General features: G+C 47.0%; 1 protein-coding gene across 2 annotated transcripts in view; it reads right to left on the bottom strand.

Moving 5' to 3' along the window:
• Positions 1–21936, bottom strand: part of LOC115474235 (cytochrome c, somatic) — a 32630-nt gene that overhangs the window by 10604 nt on the left and 90 nt on the right. The window contains exons 1-2 of one of the 2 annotated variants that reach the window (XM_030209616.1): positions 21692–21908; positions 17499–17673 (exon numbers count right to left, since the gene is read on the bottom strand). In XM_030209616.1, the coding sequence (XP_030065476.1) occupies positions 17499–17667 (169 nt within the window). In that variant the 5' untranslated portion in view covers positions 17668–17673; positions 21692–21908. Of the gene's footprint in view, positions 1–17498; positions 17674–21691; positions 21909–21936 lie in introns of those variants that run through there. The other variant, XM_030209617.1, reaches the window with a different exon arrangement.

Here is a 21936-nt window from a genome sequence, read left to right as displayed (position 1 = left end):
CCGGGAACCAATACAGCACCTCGAACAGCTGGCCCACACCACTGAGGACCTGCCAACCCCACAGTACAGTGCACAGGAACCTGGTGAAAAGTGAGCTACCTAACATCTGACTCCAGACTACATACATACAGTGAATGCACACTCCTTGACTATGAGCACAAAGAGAAGAGGTGGCAGACAAATGAGAGCTTACCGTGAACGTCTGTTTCAAGACTGTGTAGTGCGCCTTTTATCTTCTGGAACATTACCTGCACATCTCCTTGATTGAAATGACCCTTACCGAGGGGTGCTTGATGTGGGCCGACTGTACTAAATTCTTGGCCCCCACACACTGCCTGCTACAACCAGGCAGAGAGAATGGGAGAAAGGAAGGGAGCATCAGGGGATGTGGAAGACAGGAAACGGAAGGCGTGGTGGCTGAGGGCCAACAATTATTCCTCCCCCCCTAAATACACAGGTGTACCCAAGCATACTTAGCTAAACACATACCTTCATATAAGTGAGGGTAAAACCCTGTAAATGATTATTACGAACAACGGGCAAGGTCTAAGTGCAGGAAATGGCAGGTAAAATGGCAATGAAGAAAGGGAAGGCAGGTGGAGACGCCCATACTTATCTACTCATAATCGAAACCATGTGTTCCTAATCGCTATCTGAGCTGGGCACGCTTAGGAATTATGTGTATAATTGAAAAAGAAACACCCATATCAGAAACGCCTATTCCCCCGTCTCAATGGGCGTTCTTGGCACCTATATAAACGCCCACTCCGTATTTTCGAAAACCCCATTGGTACAATGCCACCACGCATGCCGCCGACCCGGAAGGGTAATTTTGTCGAGGCAGAGGTGGAGCTCCTGGTCCAAGAAATTGTACAGCGCCACCGGAGTCTGTTTGCTCCCACAGGGCAGAGGCTGGCAGCAACAGTAAAGCAGCGCGAATGGGAGGCAGTACGGGACAGCCTGAATGCTGTCTTCCATGCTGGGAGAGACGTGGAGGACTGCAAGAGGAAGTGGCGGAAGCTGAGGAGGGATGTTCGCAGGAAGGCGGGGGCCAATCCCCCAGGCAATGACACTGCCAACCTTACACCCATGGAGCTGATGGTGTACTCCCTCCTACCCCAGGACGGCATCCACGGGATTGGCTCCATGGACACCTCGGGCCAGGCTGAGGACTCAGGTAGGTGTTTCATTATGCAGTTGGGGTATCTGTTGTGCTGCACTACACTTGTGTTGGGGTCAGGGGGAGGGAGGTGAGGAGTGGGGGGCAGGAGGAGGGAGGTAGGTGGGGGGGGGGGGGGAGTATCTCTGGCTGTCTTTATGTATATTAACAGGCCACCTTTATGATGCTGTTGTGACCCTACTCCCTAGCTCTCTACCCTTACTCCCTATCCCTACCGTTGTCATTGGGTTTCCTCTTACCTGTCCTGTGTGCCCATATTTATTGAATTAATTGTAAGCTCTATTTGAGTAGTGGTAGTGGTCATGTGTGTTATAGGAGCAAGCAGACAGGGTGGGTGCTGTGTGTGTGTGTGAGCACCCCCAATATTGAGGAAAGATCATGTAGCTGTGCAGGGAGGAGGGTTGGTCACTGGGCTTAGCACCCCCAATACTACTTTCCAGTTGGCTCCTATGGGTGTGTGTAGGTTACTACTGTGGCAGAACTTTGGGGGCCGTCCTTCCCTACTACTCCTCTATTTTCCCATTACCAAACTGTGCCTAGTTCCTCCTGTGACCTCTGTGCTCTACTGAGTGTGGGCCACATGCATTCAACTGAAGGAGCCTGTAATGGGGGTCATAAAGCAGTTCTATGCAGTTTAGCAAGTCAGTAGTAACACAACACATGCTGCAATGTTGTTCAATTTAACATTTATACAACTAACAGCTTGAGCACAATGTTGTGAGTGGTGTCCTTCTCTTGGCTGCTCATCCACCACCTCTACCCAGCTGCCTGCGGGGCTCTCTCTTTCGTACCCGTGTCAATTCCATTCCTCCTCACCATCTCTTTGCTGGGTCATCAGGTTGGGGGACATACCAATGTATATGAATGCTGAAAGACAAAAGTGGGTTATTTGCACCAACACTATTCCTCACTCTTGTGCTCTACAGGTGATGACTCGGAGGAGGCTGGCCCTAGTGGCCTGCAAGGCCAACGCCCTACACCAGCAGTCCAGCCTCAACCTCCACAGCCTGCAGCACCAGCAGTCCAGCCTCCACCACCTGCACCAGCTGTGCATCCTCTGCGTCCACCACCACCTGCACCAGCTGTCCAGCCTCTACCACCACCAGCTGTCCAGCCTCTGCCACCACCACCACCACCACCTGCACCAGCTGTCCAGCCTCTGCCACCACCACCACCACCTGCACCAGCTGTCCAGCCTCTGCCACCACCACCACCACCACCACCTGCACCAGCAGAGGCCGCACCTCCAGCACCGGAGGACTTTGTTGAGGAGGAGGAGGGCCCAGCTCCCCGCCAGAGGCCATCCGGCCAAAGGAGGCAACTCCTGCGGCTGGCCACAGAACTACTCCGCCACAACGTGCGCTTGGAGGAGTACCGGCAGCAGAAACTGGAGCTGCAGCGCCAAGCACTGGAGGCACAGCAGCGAGCACACCAGGAACTCCTCCAGGCGCAACGTGAAGGCCACCAGGAGGTGCTCCAGCAACTGAAACGGCTGGAGCAGAGCATCCAACACCTGCGCCCTCAGGGCACCGCGCCTACTCCAGCCCCCGTGCTGCTGGAGCAGCCCCTGCCATCAACATCCTCCTCCACTGACCACCAGCAACCACCAGCTAAGAGGTGGGCATTGCGATCCTCAGCCTCCGCACCCACTCCTGCAGCACCCACCACATCTGCTCCCATTCTGGGTCCTGTGGCCAGACCACTAGAACCAAGAAGGTGGCCCGATTTCCACGGTGCAGCCGAAGCCGCAGGCTGCCGTGGGGATAGGGAGGAGAACACTGGGAGCAGCAGCTCAGAAGAGGGTGAAGAGACTTCCCATGCAGCACCAGCTGCAAAGGAAGGGCGTGGGAGGGGTAGGAGGGGACGGGGGAAGGGAAGGGGAAAATGATGGGACATGCTGTAGGGTGAGGGTTGGTGGGAGGGGGGTGGGTGTGGGAGGGTGGTGGTGGTGGTGGTGGTGGTGGTGGTGGTGGTGGTGGGGTTGAACACACACATATGCACTGAATGTAAAAAATAAATGTTCACTTACTTTCACCTAAAACTTGTTTCAATGAGTCTTTGTCTTGCTCTTACGCCAAGCTGGTAGGCATTGAGCTCTGCTCTGTGGGCTGGGGGTGGAGGGGGCTCCTCTTCCAGCTCATCTGGGGCCTCTTCTGGTGGTGGCTGTGGCTCCTCTGGGAGAGGCTGTCCTCTGCGCTGGGCCAAATTGTGTAACATGCAGCACGCCACAAAGATCTTGGCCACCTTTTCTGGACTGTAGAGCAGCTCTCCTCCAGACCGGTCCAGACAGCGGAAGCGGTTTTTCAATAAACCAAAGGTGCGCTCAATGATCCCCCGGGTGCTGCGATGTTTCCTGTTGTAGGTTTCTTCTGGCCCTGGTTGTGGGTGGATCAGGGGGGTCATGAGCCATGTCCTCTGCGGGTAGCCTCGGTCACCTTTGCAGAAAAGCAGAATGAGATAGATGAGTGTGTATCGCTTGGAGCAGGTACAGGGGGGGCGGGGGGATTTGGATAGTGGGTTGTGGTGGAGGAAGCCAGGGCGGAGGGTTGCCCAGTGGAGGAGGTCTAGTATGGGTGGTACATGCATGTTGCACTTACCTAGTAGCCATCCACCAATGAACTCCCCTCGCTCGAACCTGCGGAAGATGCCCGAGTGCTGTAGGATGTAGGCATCGTGGCTGGAGCCGGGGTACCTGGCACACACGTCTAATATCTCCCCCTGGGCATCACATACAACTTGCATGTTCATAGAATGAAATGCCTTCCTATTTCTGTAGGTGGCTTCGTGCGCCCGGGGGGGTCTGAGGGCTACGTGTGTGCAGTCTATCACACCGATGACCGAGGGGAATCTAGCAACAGCATAGAAGGCGGCCATGTTGTTGTGCAGGGCCTGGGGGGTGGTGGGGAAAGTGATGTAGTGTGAGGTGTGAGTTATGAAGGCATCCAGGAACTGGGTGAGACAGTGTGAAATAGAAGCCTGGGTGAGGCCTGTGTTAGCAGCTAATACGGATTGAAAACTGCCAGTGGCCAGGACAGAGACAGCGGAAGTGATTTTGAGGTGGGCAGGGATGGGGTTATTCCTACGTGTCTGGGGCTGAAGGAGGGGTGTCAGCTGCTCGCACAGCTGACGAATAGTGGCCCTATCAAACCTGAACCTTGTTAGACACTGCTGGTCAGTGAGTTGTAGGAAGGTGGTGCGGGGCCTAAACACTCGGGGCCGTGAATACCTCCTGCGGTGGGTGGCCTCTTCGTGTAGCATGCATGCCACAAGTGCATTAAGTGCATCCATATCCCCACCACCAGTGCAAGTATTAGGACTAGTAGTCAAACAAACAGCAACACACACAGATCTTTCACTTCCAGCCACCACGCCCTCTGGCCACTCACTCGCCAAGCAGTACAGGAACACAGAGACAAACGGAGGTCAGGGAATAGAGTACACACGTGGGAAGAGTGAATGGGGAGGGATAGGGGGAGGGGAAGGGGGCGATGGAGCAAAGGAGTAGGAGTAAGGAACGGTCAAAGGGTAAGACACAAAAAGAGGCAGGGCACACAGACGACCGTCACAGGTACTCAACACGCTCGGCTTTCTCTCTGCAACCACCACTTCCGCTCTTCCACCAACAATATCGCCACTCTCCAACTACACACAATCGCTAATGGGTCTAAAGACGATTTCCCCCTTGCTCTGGTCGCTTTTATTTCGGGTCCATCATATTACGCCCATCTTCCCACTCAACCAGAGCCCTTTCGCTATTCGTTATACGTTGTACCCGTCCACGTCGTATCACCGCCCCTAACACGCCCCCGACACGCCTCTTATTTGGACGTTTTTACGTCCACGTACGAGCGACACGGGCGCACTGAAACATTGCTTTCGATTATATGGATTTACTCGTTTTTGTGAGATTAACGTCCATCTCCCGATTTAGGTCGGAACTTGGGCGTTTATCTCGTTCGATTATAAGCAGGTAAGGCACTTGGAGCAACATTTCTATTGGCCTACCCATGTAAATGCCTTATAAGATACTTGGGTAATAAATATGTATTCTTTGAACCAGAACTTCGAATTTTTTGGAAATGAAAAGAATAACCAAATAGACTCTAAGGTTGAATGATAACTGATTAAGAATTTGAATAGGATGGAATATTCAGGCTACACATTTTTCCTTTTATATTTTCATTATATCTCCTCATCTGTAATACTCCTCCCTCCCCTTTTTTTCCTTTTCTTTTATTAGTGGTCTAAGAAAGAGAGCATATATAATAATCTATGATGAATATTTTCTTATATTTTGATTTTCTCTGTATTGCAGCTTGCAAGTTAATCTTGTAATGTTAAAATAAATATTAATAAAATAAAAAATTTAAAGAAAAAACATAAAATTATCTTTCTGATTTGCACCCTCTAATTAGGTAATTTGGCTATCATGAGCAGAAATGTTCTTAAGTCCTAACCAGTTTCTCTTGCGATTTTAATTTAACTGCAGTTTCAGCAAAAAAAATTGCATAATTGAGTTGACTCCAATCTGGCTATCATCTTCTACAGCTTCATATTAAAAAAAAAAATTAGGAGAAACAGTGAAGAACCAAGAGAAAAATTTGGAAAAGCTGAAAATTGAACTGGCTTTACTATTAATATTACAGAAATATTAGTTATTACCAAATATGCTTCAGAGAGCGATACTTCTGTAGAGATACCTGTAAACTAGCCGGTTTTGTCTAATGAATATTAACAGATGGTATTAAAGTCACATCAATATCACCCCGATCAGTTCCTTTGATAAACTTTCACCACAGTTATTCCAATTACCCCCTCCAAGTACAATAACCAAAGTGAAAAAGACTGGAGTGGGAGAGAAGGGAGAGAACATCAGGAGAACCTAAAATACAGGAGGGAGACCCTTCCACCAACATTTACTGACAGTGATAAATCATCTGCTGAAACTGGAAATACCATTTTGGCCTTACCTCCTTCTGCATTGACAAAGTTGTCCATGGGGTCTGACAGTTGTATTACACACAGGATCTTTTGGTTTAACTTTAGCTGTTTTGCAAAGAAGCGAAATTAAACAACTATAAAGTCTATGGTTTCCATGGGGCTCCACAGGGCTCACGGCGGGTGTTCTTAAAACACCCCCTTTACACCACATGCCAGCTCTGAAGTAGTTTTTATAATGGCGAGTCTCAAGCTGTTGACTTCAGCACAAGCACACCTCTAAGTCTTGATAGCCAAGTTATTCACAACAGAGCCCACCTCCCTTCAAGTCAGGCTGTAATTGCTGACCTCATCAATCATGAAGGTGAAATTTATCTGTTAACTAGTAAAAAAGGCCCGTTTCTGACACAAATGAAACGGGCGCTAGCAAGGTTTTCCTCGGAGTGTGTATGCTAGAGATAGTGTGTGTGAGAGTGACTCTGTGAGAGAGAGTGAATGTGCGAGTGTGTGTGTGTGACAGAGAGAGAGTGAGACTGGGTGTGAGTGTGTCTGTGAGAGAGAGAGAGAGAGTGTGTGTGTGTGTGTGTGTGTGTGAGAATAAGAGTGTGTGCCAGGGGCCCTCCCTCCCTCCCAGTTCCAGGGTCGTTGTCCCCCTCCCTCCCTCCGAGTTCCAGGGTCATCCCCTCCCTCTCTCCCGCCCTCTTGAGTTCCAGGGTCGTCCCCTCCTTCCCTCCGAGTTCCAGGGTCGTCCCCTCCCTCCCTCCCTCCGAGTTTCAGGGCCCTCCCTCCCTCCCTCCCAGTTCCAGGATCCCTCCCTACGAATTTTAAAAGTCATCTTCACTTACCTCGTTGGGTCGTGTCTCGTCACTCATTAACCGGGAGGGCGGCTAATTCACGAGGCAGGCAGGCTTGAGCCACTGCGGTAAGTTGGGAGGGCAGCTGCTGAGCGCGTCAGTGGCGTCAGGCAGGCTCGAGCCACTTTTTTTTTCTTTTGCTGTCAAGCTGTATGGTGGTTCAAATATGCGCAAACCAGTTTTGGGGGGGGGGGGGGTGGATAAGCTGTGAGGCATGCATGTGTTTTTTTTTCTTTTCTCGCGGGTTCTGATGTTGATATCATAATGGCTACGGTGACGTCAGCCTGTGCTACGGAGCCTAGCACACCAACTCCGAAGAAGTCACGAACACAGGCAGCAAGACCCATAGAACGTTGGAGGTGAGAATTATTATATAGGATTTACTTTCCTTGAGTCTAGCCAGACAAGTGGGTTATGTCACCCAGCAGATGGGACAGAGAAAGCTCAGAGCTGACTTCACTACCTTTATTGTGGCTAGTACTCCCTTCCACTCTTCAGCTATGTGTCAGCTATGAGCCCAAAATAGTAAAAATTCATTGAAGCCAAAATTGTTTTATTTGAGCTTCCAAGCACTATCAACACCAAACCTAATACAGCCAAAAGCTCTCTCCTTGGTTGATTACAGTTGCCCAATCTGAAGTTATTTATTGCCAAACTTACGCCTGTTTACTAAGGCGCGCTAAGGGTGCATTAGCATTTTTATGCCCATAGAAATGTACAGGCGCTTTATCGTTTAATGCGCCTTAAATGTAAGGGCACGTTAGAAATGCTAACGCACCTTAGTAAACATTCCCCTAAGTTTTGGTTTTGACTTTTCTCATATTTGGGCAACAATGTACTTACCATTTTTATTCTTGACTGCCACAGCTTCCCATGGCGGGCTCTGGACTTCTCTGGCTGGATTCAAGAAAAGGAATTTACTATTTTACTACGGTGAGCTAGCGTTTTTAGCAAGCTCTAATATTTAGGGCACGCTAAACATTAGCGACATCCATAGGAATACATGGACATTGATAATGTTTAGAGCGCCCTAAATATTAGCGCACACTAGTGCGCCTTAGTAAAAGACCCCCTTAATAGGTAAGTTTAAATTTCACTTTCCTTATTGCTCATGCCAGACCAGTCCAGACAAGTAGGAAGTACCCAGGCTCCACCCAGACTGAATAACCAAGCTAAAATGCTTAGAGTCAGAATGCAGTAAAGCAAAGCTACTGTCCTTCCATTATTATCTAGAAAGATATTCAGACACTGCCTACAAGGATTCCAGCACCACCCTCAACAGGTTCCTCAGCTCACTGGTACCTGCAAACTGCTGGAGCAGCTTGAGGCAGTTGCCTCCTTGCAGTGGCGTAGCCATGAGGGGGCCTGGGTCTTGGGACCCCTAAGCTTTAAGGGCTGGCGAGGATGCCATGCCCTGCCAGCCAAAGTGATTTCTTCACAAGTCCCGACTGTGCTGCCAGAGTAGCATTTAAGTCAGTGGATGCACTTCAGCCTTGAATGCCAGCTCACATGAACATGCTTATTTTTATTTATTGCATTTGTATCCCACATTTTCCCATGTACAGGAGTGTAGACGTTAGTGGTGGAAGTGCGCTGCCAACTTGAGCGCTGCTCTGGCAGCACAGGTAGGACTTGCAGAGATTTCTTCAGCTGGTGGGGCTTGGCATCCCCACATGCATGCATGTATACCTCAATGCTGTGGCTGTGGTGGCGGGGGGGGGGGGGGGGGAGGGAGAGAATACCTGGCCCTTTCAGTCTACCTTTTGGCCCCCTCCCCCACAAAATGCACTTCTGGCTACACCCCTGTCTCCTTTACTTCTCCAGAGATCAATACCACAAAAAGACCTCCAGGGAGGCCTGTGCCCAACCTGAGCACATTGGTCCCAGTGCTCACTTGACTTCCCTATAATCATAAGTGATAATCCTAAATTCAGGCAGAAGTGGTATACTACTCTACCAAACATGCAAACAGAGACAGCACCTACAAAGACCAAGTGGGAGGGTGGTCAGAACCACAAGGATTAAGCTCAGTTTCAAGAAGAGATGATAAGGTGACTCAAAGGCTGGGGTTCCTGCATGCTTTCCTCTGAGGAAAATATCTCAGGACAATAGTTATAAAATACCTCTGTCCTTTGAAACAAGCCAGAATTGGACTCTGATCTCTATAAGAAGTGCAAATTTATGGCTCCATCTAATCTCCTGTGGTGGAAGAGCCAGATTGAAGGAATGAAACCCTCAAAGGAAACACTATCTCCTCTATAAAGCTAAATCCACAAAGGTTCTAAACTCTAACCTAAGTTTACTGCACGGCTAATTTTATAAAGGTGCTAACTTTTCTTTATAAAATGGTAGCATAATCCGTGTCTAGACTGCAGACATGAACATTTACATTTACAACAACCTTGGGAACTGGTGCAAATGTCCATGCCTAGATATCAAAAGCATACATATTACAGGTTTTTATCATTTATGTATGTAGATATGTGCTCCATTCATGTGTATGACCACTGGCAAAGTATGCACCATCAATTCTAGCATGTACTTATAAGTTAATGGGCAACATCTCATTTACACACACACACACACGCACACACACACGGAAAGGGGATGGGACTTGATATACCACCTTTCTATAGTTACAATCAAAGCAGTTTACATATTATATACAGGTATTTATTTTGTACCTGTGGCAGTGAAAGGTTAAGTAACTTGCCCAGAGTTGCAAGGATCTGCAGCGGGAATCAAACCCAGTTCCCCAGGTTCTCAGGCTGCTGCACAAAACATTAGACTACTCCTCCACTCGCACACATATGAACACACACATATAAATGACTAAAATCCCACTATTTATTCAAGTTGTTAACTCCTAAAACTAGGTGCCTCTTTACAAGTTACCCTCTCTCTATGAGATTTCTTGGTACCTACCAAAGGCTTCAGACAACAATGGCAAGAATCATCCCTTTGAAGACTGAAGCACTCAATGGCCAAGATCATAAGACAGAATAAATAGGGGTCCTCCATGAAAGGTTAGTGACTGAAGGAGATTTCCTACTTTCATCCTCCTCCATTGGTTGAAGAAATTGCACCTCTGCAAATTAACTCAATGAGAGTCATCTAACACCTAGTAACTAACAGAAGCATCCTTTGCCCTTTCATATTTTAGGTTGCTAAGAACATCAGTTCAAAGAGATTTTTTTTAATTTGTACATTTGTTATACCGCCTTTCAAACAAATACCAAAGAAGTTCCACTGCATCATGAAAATGCTATCTATGGGGGTAATTTTTTTAAAAACCAACAAATAAGGGAACAGACCTTCAAAACTAACACAAATATATAACAAAGTCTGTACACTTCATAAAACAGTGAGAAAAGCTGATGACACTTAAAAATGGTCTCAAAAGCTCCAGAACACTGCTGTAAATGCAGAATGTTTTCAATCTGGAGACTCAATTTCTGATCATAGGTCCACAACACCTGGGAAAAAGAGCAGGAGAAAATAGAAAATTATTTTCTACCGTGGGAAACTGCATGTGCCAACTTCGGAATTACCACCGGGCACCTGTGCTACCCTGGCAGTAGGGTCAACTTGGTGCACGGTAACCCTAGTGCGGCTTAGTAAAAGGGCCCCTAAATGAAAATAACGGGAGGAATACACCCATCTTCTTTCAACTTCGGCCAGAGATAGAGAAGTGGATCCCATCCAAACATGGAACTGTGCCCCAGATCCAGAGACTGCACCACGCTCCAGCAACAGATAGGGAGCAACGCTCCGCAACAAGAGATGGAACTGTAATGCACATCCAGAAAAAGCCTGATGCATACCTAGAGGGAGAATGCACTCCACCCCCAGCAATGTAGTTGTACTTCGCATCCAGAGAAGCTGCACCCCTTAATGTGGAATGAAAATGGGTCCCAAAGAATGTAGCAAAGCTAAACATTCATAAAAACTCTGCATGCAGTGACGACCCCACACGGCACCCTACAAAATGAAGCTATGCTCTCTGCAGAGGTAGTGCTAAACTCCATATACAGAGATAGAAGTTAGAGTAGATTCAGAGATAGCTACGCCAAACCTTTTGAGATGGTGCCATGCTCCACATACAGAATTGGAGCTATGCTCCATGGTCAGAGATAGAGCTATGCTCTACCCTTAAAAAGAGAGTCATGCTCTACATTCAAATATGGAGCTATGCTACAGTGGGGGAAATAAGTATTTGATCCCTTGCTGATTTTGTAAGTTTGCCCACTGACAAAGACATGAGCAGCCCATAATTGAAGGGTAGGTTATTGGTAACAGTGAGAGATAGCACATCACAAATTAAATCCGGAAAATCACATTGTGGAAAGTATATGAATTTATTTGCATTCTGCAGAGGGAAATAAGTATTTGATCCCCCACCAACCAGTAAGAGATCTGGCCCCTACAGACCAGGTAGATGCTCCAAATCAACTCGTTACCTGCATGACAGACAGCTGTCGGCAATGGTCACCTGTATGAAAGACACCTGTCCACAGACTCAGTGAATCAGTCAGACTCTAACCTCTACAAAATGGCCAAGAGCAAGGAGCTGTCTAAGGATGTCAGGGACAAGATCATACACCTGCACAAGGCTGGAATGGGCTACAAAACCATCAGTAAGACGCTGGGCGAGAAGGAGACAACTGTTGGTGCCATAGTAAGAAAATGGAAGAAGTACAAAATGACTGTCAATCGACAAAGATCTGGGGCTCCACGCAAAATCTCACCTCGTGGGGTATCCTTGATCATGAGGAAGGTTAGAAATCAGCCTACAACTACAAGGGGGGAACTTGTCAATGATCTCAAGGCAGCTGGGACCACTGTCACCACGAAAACCATTGGTAACACATTACGACATAACGGATTGCAATCCTGCAGTGCCCGCAAGGTCCCCCTGCTCCGGAAGGCACATGTGACGGCCTGTCTGAAGTTTGCCAGTGAACACCTGGATGATGCCGAGAGTGATTGGGAGAAGGTGCTGTGGTCAGATGAGACAAAAATTGAGCTCTTTGGCATGAACTCAACTCGCCGTGTTTGGAGGAAGAGAAATGCTGCCTATGACCCAAAGAACACCGTCCCCACTGTCAAGCATGGAGGTGGAAATGTTATGTTTGGGGGTGTTTCTCTGCTAAGGGCACAGGACTACTTCACCGCATCAATGGGAGAATGGATGGGGCCATGTACCGTACAATTCTGAGTGACAACCTCCTTCCCTCCGCCAGGGCCTTAAAAATGGGTCGTGGCTGGGTCTTCCAGCACGACAATGACCCAAAACATACAGCCAAGGCAACAAAGGAGTGGCTCAGGAAGAAGCACATTAGGGTCATGGAGTGGCCTAGCCAGTCACCAGACCTTAATCCCATTGAAAACTTATGGAGGGAGCTGAAGCTGCGAGTTGCCAAGCGACAGCCCAGAACTCTTAATGATTTAGAGATGATCTGCAAAGAGGAGTGGACCAAAATTCCTCCTGACATGTGTGCAAACCTCATCATCAACTACAGAAGACGTCTGACCGCTGTGCTTGCCAACAAGGGTTTTGCCACCAAGTATTAGGTCTTGTTTGCTAGAGGGATTAAATACTTATTTCCCTCTGCAGAATGCAAATAAATTCATATACTTTCCACAATGTGATTTTCCGGATTTAATTTGTGATGTGCTATCTCTCACTGTTACCAATAACCTACCCTTCAATTATGGGCTGCTCATGTCTTTGTCAGTGGGCAAACTTACAAAATCAGCAAGGGATCAAATACTTATTTCCCCCACTGTATACCCATAGAAATAGAGCTAAGCCCTACATTCACAGCTCTATATACAGAGATGGGACTATATGATAGATGGAACCATTCTCTACAGGCTTAGGAGCAGCCATGCTACACAAGCAGAGAGAATGGCCCATGTGCAGAGGTGGATCTGCGCCCATCAGACACAAATGGAGTTGGCAAAGAAAGAAGAAGCTGAACTCCACCGTCAAAAGAGAGCCTTCAGAAATCACTGATTACCAACCTTCAGCAAGTAGACATACCCACAATGAAACAGAGCTATTCTCAAACAAAAATGGAGAAATGCTCTACCTTAGGAGCTGGACCTAAGGACCATAAGTGGAGAAATGCAGTTTAGCTGCATAGAGAAGGTAAATTCCCCATAAGATATGAAGTAGGGTTCGAGATTCTAAAAATAAAAGAGATAACCTCCAGAACCAGCTGTGGTGAGCCAGCAAGGATGAAACAGCAGTGAGTAGATATAGACATAACCGTACCATATAATCAGAGGAAGAACTGACCCAAGACAGAAAGGGGCCCACCAAACAGTGCTGAGGTTAAAAAAGAAAACCACCATGAGAACAGCAAGGCACTGCTCAAGCCTGCAGAAAAAGCACCAGAACGATGAGCAGGAAATGCTGCCGAGGATGGGCAAAAATCCTAGACTGCCAACAGTGAAAACACTTGAAACTTGTAAACACAATAGCTCAGGAAGCTATGGTGGAAGCCCTGAGGGAGGCTGTAAGGAACTGCCTGGCTAAGGCTGCGCATACTAAGTGCTGAAAGTCAGTCAATGAGATAAGGCTCATGCCCGAAAGACGGTGACCAAACAGAAGGCACCTGGAATGGCCTCAGAAAAACCAACCCAGTGGATATACACTGAGGGAATACCACCGACCATAGAATAGCAAGGAAAATGAGCACTGAATAGCATGAGTGCCAGATAACCCAGCCTAGCCAAAAGGGTTATCCGTATGGCTAAGCACTAAGGACTGTATTGGTCAGAAAACCTGCTGCTACAGCAGCGCTCCCAAGACTCACAACTGAGAAACCCAGGAAAACCAGTACTTATCCCAATGCACCAGTGGGTATGGACATGAAATAAATGAGCACACAACAGCTGAAATGGCTGCAAACATCTCAGCCTGCTAGAAATACTCTGTACTGAAAGACGCTGGTACCAAAAAACTCTGATCTGTACCAAGAACAAATGACAACCATTACCATGTGGCCCTCCCATACCCCTCAGCTGGACAGGAATCAGCAGAAGAAAACATGAAAGAAGCATAGCTAGACAGGCAAGGTCAGAAACTCCATGTTATAACACAGCAGAACTATCTGAAAAGAGAGGCAGCCTGCCAAAACTAAAGGCAGTAGGCATGCTGAGACTAGTTAACAATAACATACAGACAGAATGAGCGGCCATGAAGAAAATACCACTAACACGGTTATGGTGTGGGATAGGGATGCAAGCAGAACTCTTGCCACTTAACGGTGACCAGCTTAGAAAAACCATCAAAACAGTACTTGCCTCAGGAAACATGTCTCTGGAAAAAGAGAAAAACATACCTGCCAGCAGGAAAGTGTTCAGACAAGTGTTACATAGACCAAGGCAGTTACACAATAAAACACAGCCTTATTACACTCCATATAATCTTCCATCAAGGAAAAAGCAGAGTTGTAGATTCCATGGAGTGAGGCAGGGAGAAGGGAGGGAACCAGAACTACCGGATGTCACCCAGGATGGGGGATAAGTGACTCAAACATTGTGTATCATCCAAGTTTAGATAGTAAGAGAGCGGCCTGTCCAACCAGTAATGACCCTCTGCTCTACTGACACCCGGACGAACCGGTCAGGAGCTGCCAGAGAAGCCTATTTTTAAAGAGGGATCTGGGGTGAACCAGAAAATTGCAGGCTGGTAAGCCTGATGTCACTGCCGGGCAAAAGAGTGGAAACTATTATAAAGAATAAAATCATTGAACACGTAGACAAACATGGTGATTTAATGGAACAGTGTCAACAGGAATTCAACCAAGGGAAGGCTTGACTCTATAATTTGCTTCATTTCTTCGAATGCTTGAATAAACATGTGGACAAAGATAAGCCAGTTGATGTAGTTTATCTAAATTTTCAGAAAGCGCTTGACAAAGTCCCTCATGAGAAACTCCTTAGAAAATTAGTCATGGGATAGGAGGCAATGTTATGTTGTGGATTAGAAACTGGTTGATGGATAGAAAACAAAGGGTAGGGTTAAATAGTCAATTCTCTCAGTGGAGGAGGGTGAATAATGGAGTGCCCCAAGGGTCTATACTGGGATCGGTGCTATATAACATATTTATTAATGATCAGGAAATGGGAATGATGAGTGAGGTGAATAAAATTTGCAGATGACACAAACTATTCAAAGTTGTTGAAATGCATGCAGATTGTGAAAAATTGCAGGAAGACCTTATAAAATTGGAAGACTGGGCATCCAGCTGGCAGATGAGATTTAAATGTGGACAAGTGGAAAGTGATTCACACTGGGAAGAATAATCAAAGTCATAGTTATTAGATGCTAGGTTCCACTCTAGGTGTTAGCACTCAAGAAAAAAATTAAGATATCATGCTCAGCATATAGCGGCAGCTAAAAAAGCCAACAGCATGCTAGGAATTATTAGGAAAGGGATAGAAAACAAAAAAGAATTTTATGTCTCTGTATCCCTTCCATGGTGCACCACACCTTGGGTATTACGTGTAATTCTGGTTGTCGTATCTTTAAAAAGATATAGTGGAATTAGAAAAGGTTCCAAGAAGGGTGACCAAAATGATAAAGGGGTTCAACTCCTCTCATATGAGGAAAGGCTTAAGAGGTTAGGGCTCTTCAGCTTGGAAAAGCTACAGCTGAGCGGGGATATGATAGAGGCCTACAAAATACTGTGTACTGTAGAACAGGTAAATGTAAACCAATATTTTACTCTTTCAAAAAGTACAAAGACTAGAGGACACTCAAAGAAGTTACATGGTACTACTTTTAAAACACACAGGAGGAAATACTTTTTCACTCAAAGAATAGTTAAGCTCTGGAACTCGTTGCTAGAGGATGTGGTATCAGAAGTTAATGTATCTGGGTTTAAAAAAAAAGTTTGGACAAGTTCCTGGAGGAAGAGTACATAGAGGGGCATAATGGAACAGAAACGCCTATCTCCATGGGCGTTAATCTCCGAGAACGGGTCCGTGAAGGGGCGGACCGAACCGTATTATCGATAAAAAATAGACGCCCATGTTTTATTCGCCAATGTGTGAGCTGGGCGTTTTTGCTTTTCAACGATAATGGAAAAGGAAAGTGCCCAGCTCAAAAACGAATAAATCCAAGGCATTTGTTCGTGGGAGGGGCCAGGATTCGTAGTGCACTGGTCCCCCTCACATGCCAGGACACCAACCGGGCACCCTAGGGGGCACTTTTACAAAAACAAAAAAACAGGTAAAAGAGCTCCCAGGTGCATAGCACCCTTCCATTGTGTGTTGAGCCCCCCAAATCCCCCTCAAAACCCACTGCCCACAAGTCTACACCATTACTATAGCCCTAAGGGGTGAAGGGGGGCACCTACATGTGGGTACAGTGGGTTTGGGGGGGTTGGACGACTAATAAGCATTAAGCAGCACAATTGTAACAGGTAGGGGGGATGGGTCTGGGTCCACCTGCCTGACGTCCACTGCACCCCCTAACAACTGCTCCAGGGACCTGCATACTGCTGCCTGGGAGGAGGGTATGACATTTGAGGGTGAAAATAAAAAGTTGTGAAACATCATTTTTTTGTGGTGGGAGGGGGTTAGTGACCACTGGGGGAGTCAGGGGAGGTCATCCCCGATTCCCTCTGGGGGTAATCTGGTCATTTAGGGCACTTTTTGGGGCCTTATTCGTGAAAAAACAGGGTCCAGGAAAAGTGCCCTAAATTCTAGCTACAAACGCATCCATTATCGGCGAAGGGCGCCCATCTCTGTTCGGGTGATAACCACGCCCCAGTTCCGCCTTCGACACGCCTTCGACACGCCCCCGTCCACTTTGTCCGCATCCGCGACGGAGTGCAGTTGAAAGCGTCCCAAATTCGGCTTTTGATTATACCGCGTTATTCGTTTTTGTGAGATAAACGCCCATCTCCCGATTTAGGTCGGAACTTGGGCGTTTTTCTCGTTCGATTATAAGCTGGATAGTCTGCTATTGAGATACACATGGGGGAAACCACTGCTTATCCCTGGAATCAGTAGCACAAATCTTGCTACTATTTGCAATTCTGTCAGGTACTTGTGACCTGAATTGGCCACTGTTGGAAGTAGGATACTGGGCTGGATGGACCATTGGTCTGACCCAGTAGGCTATTCTTATGTTTTTATGAGCTGCATGAACTGCAACCATTCACTTGGAGACAGAGAAAAAATGCTGAACATTCCAGGCTGCATGATATACTTAAGGGATGAATTACTTGCAATTATCTTTCTGACTCCATGTGCTGGTAGACAGATACAACCCATTGGTCTGGACGTGAAGGAATTTGAAATTAAATAATGCACTATCCAAAACTGTATGTCAATAATATGAATAACTCAGGAACATAATTTTGATGCAAAAGGTACACTCAGTCCAGGATCCCAGAAATGAAAGGACAGAATTAGGACAGAATTTTGTTACAAAAAAAGTCTAATATTTAGTTTAAAATTAAAGCAGGCAACAAAACTGAGTGCTGCCTTTTCCTGCATGTTACCTTTGCTCATGTTTGCATCTGTGTAACTGAATCCAGCTGCTTGTCCTGTTTTGCGTCCAAAGAGACCCCAAAGGTTTGGGCCTGTCTTGTGTTTTCCACCTTTTTCAACTGTGTGACACTGAGCACATTTCTGTACAAATATTTTCTTTCCTCTTTCAACATCACTCATTTTCTCCTATGAAAAAGCAACACAAAATCAAAAACAACTGACAAGTCCAATACCAGGATTTTCCATAAAAGCTTAAAAATGCTTAAAACAGGTATCAAAATTGCAAGTGATATTAAAAATGGCAATTAATATTTTTATAAGTACATTATAAATCCATTCTGTTTTTATTACTTTACTTTATCACGCAACCATCTGTTACAACACAAGCAAATATGGACCATATACCAGCATATGATACAACAAAAGCGACTGCAAAAACTTTGCCTGATGTTTGCAAGATACTTTCGAGTTTGTTTATAAAGGGGCCCTTTTACTAAAACTGAGGCAGGCGTATTCACACCAAAACATGGCCTGGGTTGGGTATTTTGAATAAAGGACTCTCGATTGTTCCAGTCTTGAAGGCCCTTTGTGCTTTTTTCTGTCTGTGTACTTTTGAACCTATTGCTACCTATTCCTATTATGTATCAATGGGAGAAAATCTTAAATCAGACCCTAAATATCTTCACTGGTTCTCAAAAGAGGGGCCACATGCCATTCGGGTTTTCAAGATATCTGCTATGAGGATGCATAAAAAATACGTATGTAATAAAAGTGGCACATACAAAATCTATACATGCCTATTCATTACCAATATCCTGAAACCTGAACAGCTCATGGACCCCAAAGACAGATCTGAGAACAGTGTTTCAACCTTCTCCTAGAGGTACACCTAGCCAGTAGTTACCAAAATTAATATACATGAGACTGATTTGCATACAATGGATCTCAAATATATACAAATCTAATTCATATATCTATTGGGGTATTACAAAAACTAGACTCACCCGCAAATGCGCAGTAGAGAGCAGCTGTCATTAACGTTCCGCGCATTCGTTGGATTCACGGAACAGCTGTCAAGGGGAGAGCAAGAGCAGACAAGCACCCCTCACACACAATCGCAGACTCCAGCAAATAGGAAGGAGGAGGAAGGCCTGGAACACGGAAGGGGAGGGAAGGAGGGGGTGTGCAAATCGGAGCACCAGACTTCAGGGACGGAGGGGAGGAGCCCTGGAAGATAACTCGCTGCGGAGCAGGACACTTAAGGGGACAGCAACACAGCAGACAAGCACACCTCCCACAAAACCACAGAGTCCAGGACGCTGTGAAAGGAAAATGCACACGCGACCTCTGCATTCAACATCTACCGGCAGACAAAAACAGAGAACCCACGGTGCTCTTTCCCCCACATCCAAAGCAAATACAAAAGTTTAAATAATGTTGACGCTCTATGATGCAGAGGAGGTCAAAATCACGAAGCGCGAGCACAGCACACAAATCACGCACACAGAATTCCACCACACATACACCCTCCCCCCTTTACCTCATCAAGCCGCGTTTGCACCTGCTACCAACGGACTGCCACACAGGGGAAACACTGAAGGACCCACAAGACAGACAGGGAAGAAGGCTGCAAACCGTTTATCCAAAGATTATTACTCTATTAAACAACACATTTAAAACATTACACAAAACCATCTATATAAATAAAATCCCCCTCAGACATTCTGAATCCCCCTCAGACGTTCTGAAGCTCACCTCACTCCAACTGTGGCTCCTGACCTAGGCTATTTGGACTCCCGCACTCAGCCACGCCCATCTGCGCCCTAGGCCACGCCCCATCTGGACATAAAAACCACTCTCAACGTTCCATTGACCACTGACGTCAATGAAGCCAGTTCGTTTGTTCGAAGCTCTGTAGCACAGTCTGTGGGCCCCGCCCTCGCGTCAAACGTAATGACGTTGAGGGCGGAGCACATTCAAGGAGCCAATCAGTAGCCGAAAGCAGGAGAGAGGGCGGAACGACGAAGAGGAGGCGGGTTCGAAGCTCTGTAGCACAGTCTGTGGGCCCCGCCCTCGCGTCAAACGTAATGACGTTGAGGGCGGAGCACATTCAAGGAGCCAATCAGTAGCCGAAAGCAGGAGAGAGGGCGGAACGACGAAGAGGAGGCGGGAGAGAGGGCGCAATGTGGAAGAGAAGGCGGCCCGGCAGCGCTTCTACACACTACGAGGAAAACCTGGCTAGCGCCCGTTTCATTTCTTTCCGAAACGGGCCTTTTTTACTAGTAGTATATAAAAGTGTACTGTAGACATCAACTCACAAATGTTGCTTACGCTCTTTCATTACATTTTTGAAAACAAAAAACTTGCCCATTTTAACGGGCTTAACAGCTAGTTTAAGCATAAATCCTGAAGGAGGAAACATTTAAATACTTGCTAAACACACTGGCCCTGATGATTAAAAGTAAATGCGGGCGCTAAAGGCCACTAGCGCCCGCATTTACTATTAACTGATCAGAGGACTTCTGGCGCAGCAAACAAGGAACACCGCAGAGCTTATTTAAATTATATTTAAATGACCTCTCCAGTATTTCGCCCGTATGATCAGAGCACTATGCTCTGATCGTACAGGCCAAATAGCGCCTTAACCCTACAACAGCTCAGAGCTGGCGTTAGGGTTAAGAATCTTCCTCCCCCCAATCCATGCTAGATAGCCTGGACTGCCACCATCAGTCCTGGGGGTCCATTGGACCCCCTGACCCTGCAATGGCTGACGCCCTGGTGGCCTAGTGCCCATGACCCCAAACACCCGCGGGACAGCAACATGGGGTCTAGAGGTCCAGCAGACATCCAGCTCCCAGACCCCGACAAACGGGCATGGGAGGGAGGCTGGAAGTCCGGTGGATCTCCAGCTCCCCTAACGCCCCCTCCCGAAACAAAAAAAAGCCCTTGTGGATAGGTGGGCTACACAACCCACCCACCCTGGTGCTCTAGTACTCCTTTACCCCCGTACCTCGTTTAATGGAAAGGGAGCAGCACTCCTTCTCCATCAAAGAACGAGGTACGGGGGGGAAGGGACTGCTAGATCACCAGGACGGGTGGAGGGTGGGTTGTGTAGCCAACTGGACTACACAACCATCACACAACATGGCATAGGAGCTGGCTCTGTGGGTGCTGTGGGTGCCTGAGCACCCCCAATATTGAGAAAATTCCATGTACATGTCCAGGGAAGGGTTATTTTCATTGGGCTTAGCACCTCCAATGATTTTGAAAAGGTAGCTCCAATGCAACATGGTATTGGGGGAGGGATTGCTAGACCACCAGGACAGGTAGGAGATGGGCTGTGTAGCCCACAGGGCCACCAGAGATTTTGGGGGGGAGGTTGGGGGGGGTTAGAGGGGCTGCAGATTCACCAGACATCCAGCCCCCTGTGCCCTTTTGTTAGGTGGGTGTGGGAGCTTTGGGTGGCACTAGGCCACCAGGGCCTTACTTTTTTTTTTTTTTTTGGGGGGGGGGGTCCCACAGACCTCCAGCTCCTGTGTTTGACAGGTCCAGGCTTTCGACAGCCCCGACCTGTCAAACAAGTGTGGGTTTCCCCAGATGATCAACATTAATAACACACTTAAATTTGCCTGTTATTAGCATTGATCATTGGGGAGTTAATGCTCCATGCTGTTTGGGGTTTATTTTCTTGTATGTGTCCAGCGAGGGGTTTTTTCCATTGGGCTTAGCACCCCAATAATTTAGTACCCCAATAATTTTGAAAAGTTGGCTTCTGTTGCTGCAGAGTCCTTGTTTGTCCAATTGCATTCAATTTTGTTACTTTGCTTTCGAGATTCTAGTTTTATATAAAATATTTCCCAAAATATTTTCTTGTGAACTTAAATCACCCAATAAGATCACCATCAGTAACCTTCCATGTCCCCACCCTTTTCACTAGCTTTCTTATAGGTGGAGAAAAAATACAAAATAAGAAATATACTAAGTCAAGCTTAGTGGTATTTTATTATAGCAAATCCCAACAAAACGTGTGTTATTTAAACGTAGAATAGGAAAAACAAAGATACCAAGCCACACGCATTCTGGGATCGGGGACCGACCTCCCCTCCCCATAATCTGCCATATGTCCCTCTATCTTCCACTCTCCTCCTTATCCGCGTTCCGGTAGTACCTCTCCTTCAAACTCCCTCCCCCGTTAAACTCATACCTGAAGTCGCCCAACAGTCCCCCAGTTTTTTTCCTTCTCCGGTGGCCCGTCCCCTGTATCTCTTTGAAGTATAGTTATCCCACCCGCCGCCTTGCCAGCAACAGAAAGCTGCGTCAGAGTACAGCGGACACAGCGGGAGCGAAACCCCAGAAAACGGGGGTTGAGGGAATCCCGCGGGATGAAGTAGGTACCGCCTCCTCCCTTCTGTAACTCAACGCAACCGCACTTGCTTTCTGCTTAGGCTG

The sequence above is a fragment of the Microcaecilia unicolor genome, chromosome 7, assembly GCF_901765095.1.
Source record: "Microcaecilia unicolor chromosome 7, aMicUni1.1, whole genome shotgun sequence".
NCBI classification, from domain to species: Eukaryota; Metazoa; Chordata; class Amphibia; order Gymnophiona; family Siphonopidae; genus Microcaecilia; species Microcaecilia unicolor.
The sequence above is the reverse complement of the archived record's forward strand: the minus strand, read 5'-3'. Positions and strand labels throughout refer to the sequence as shown.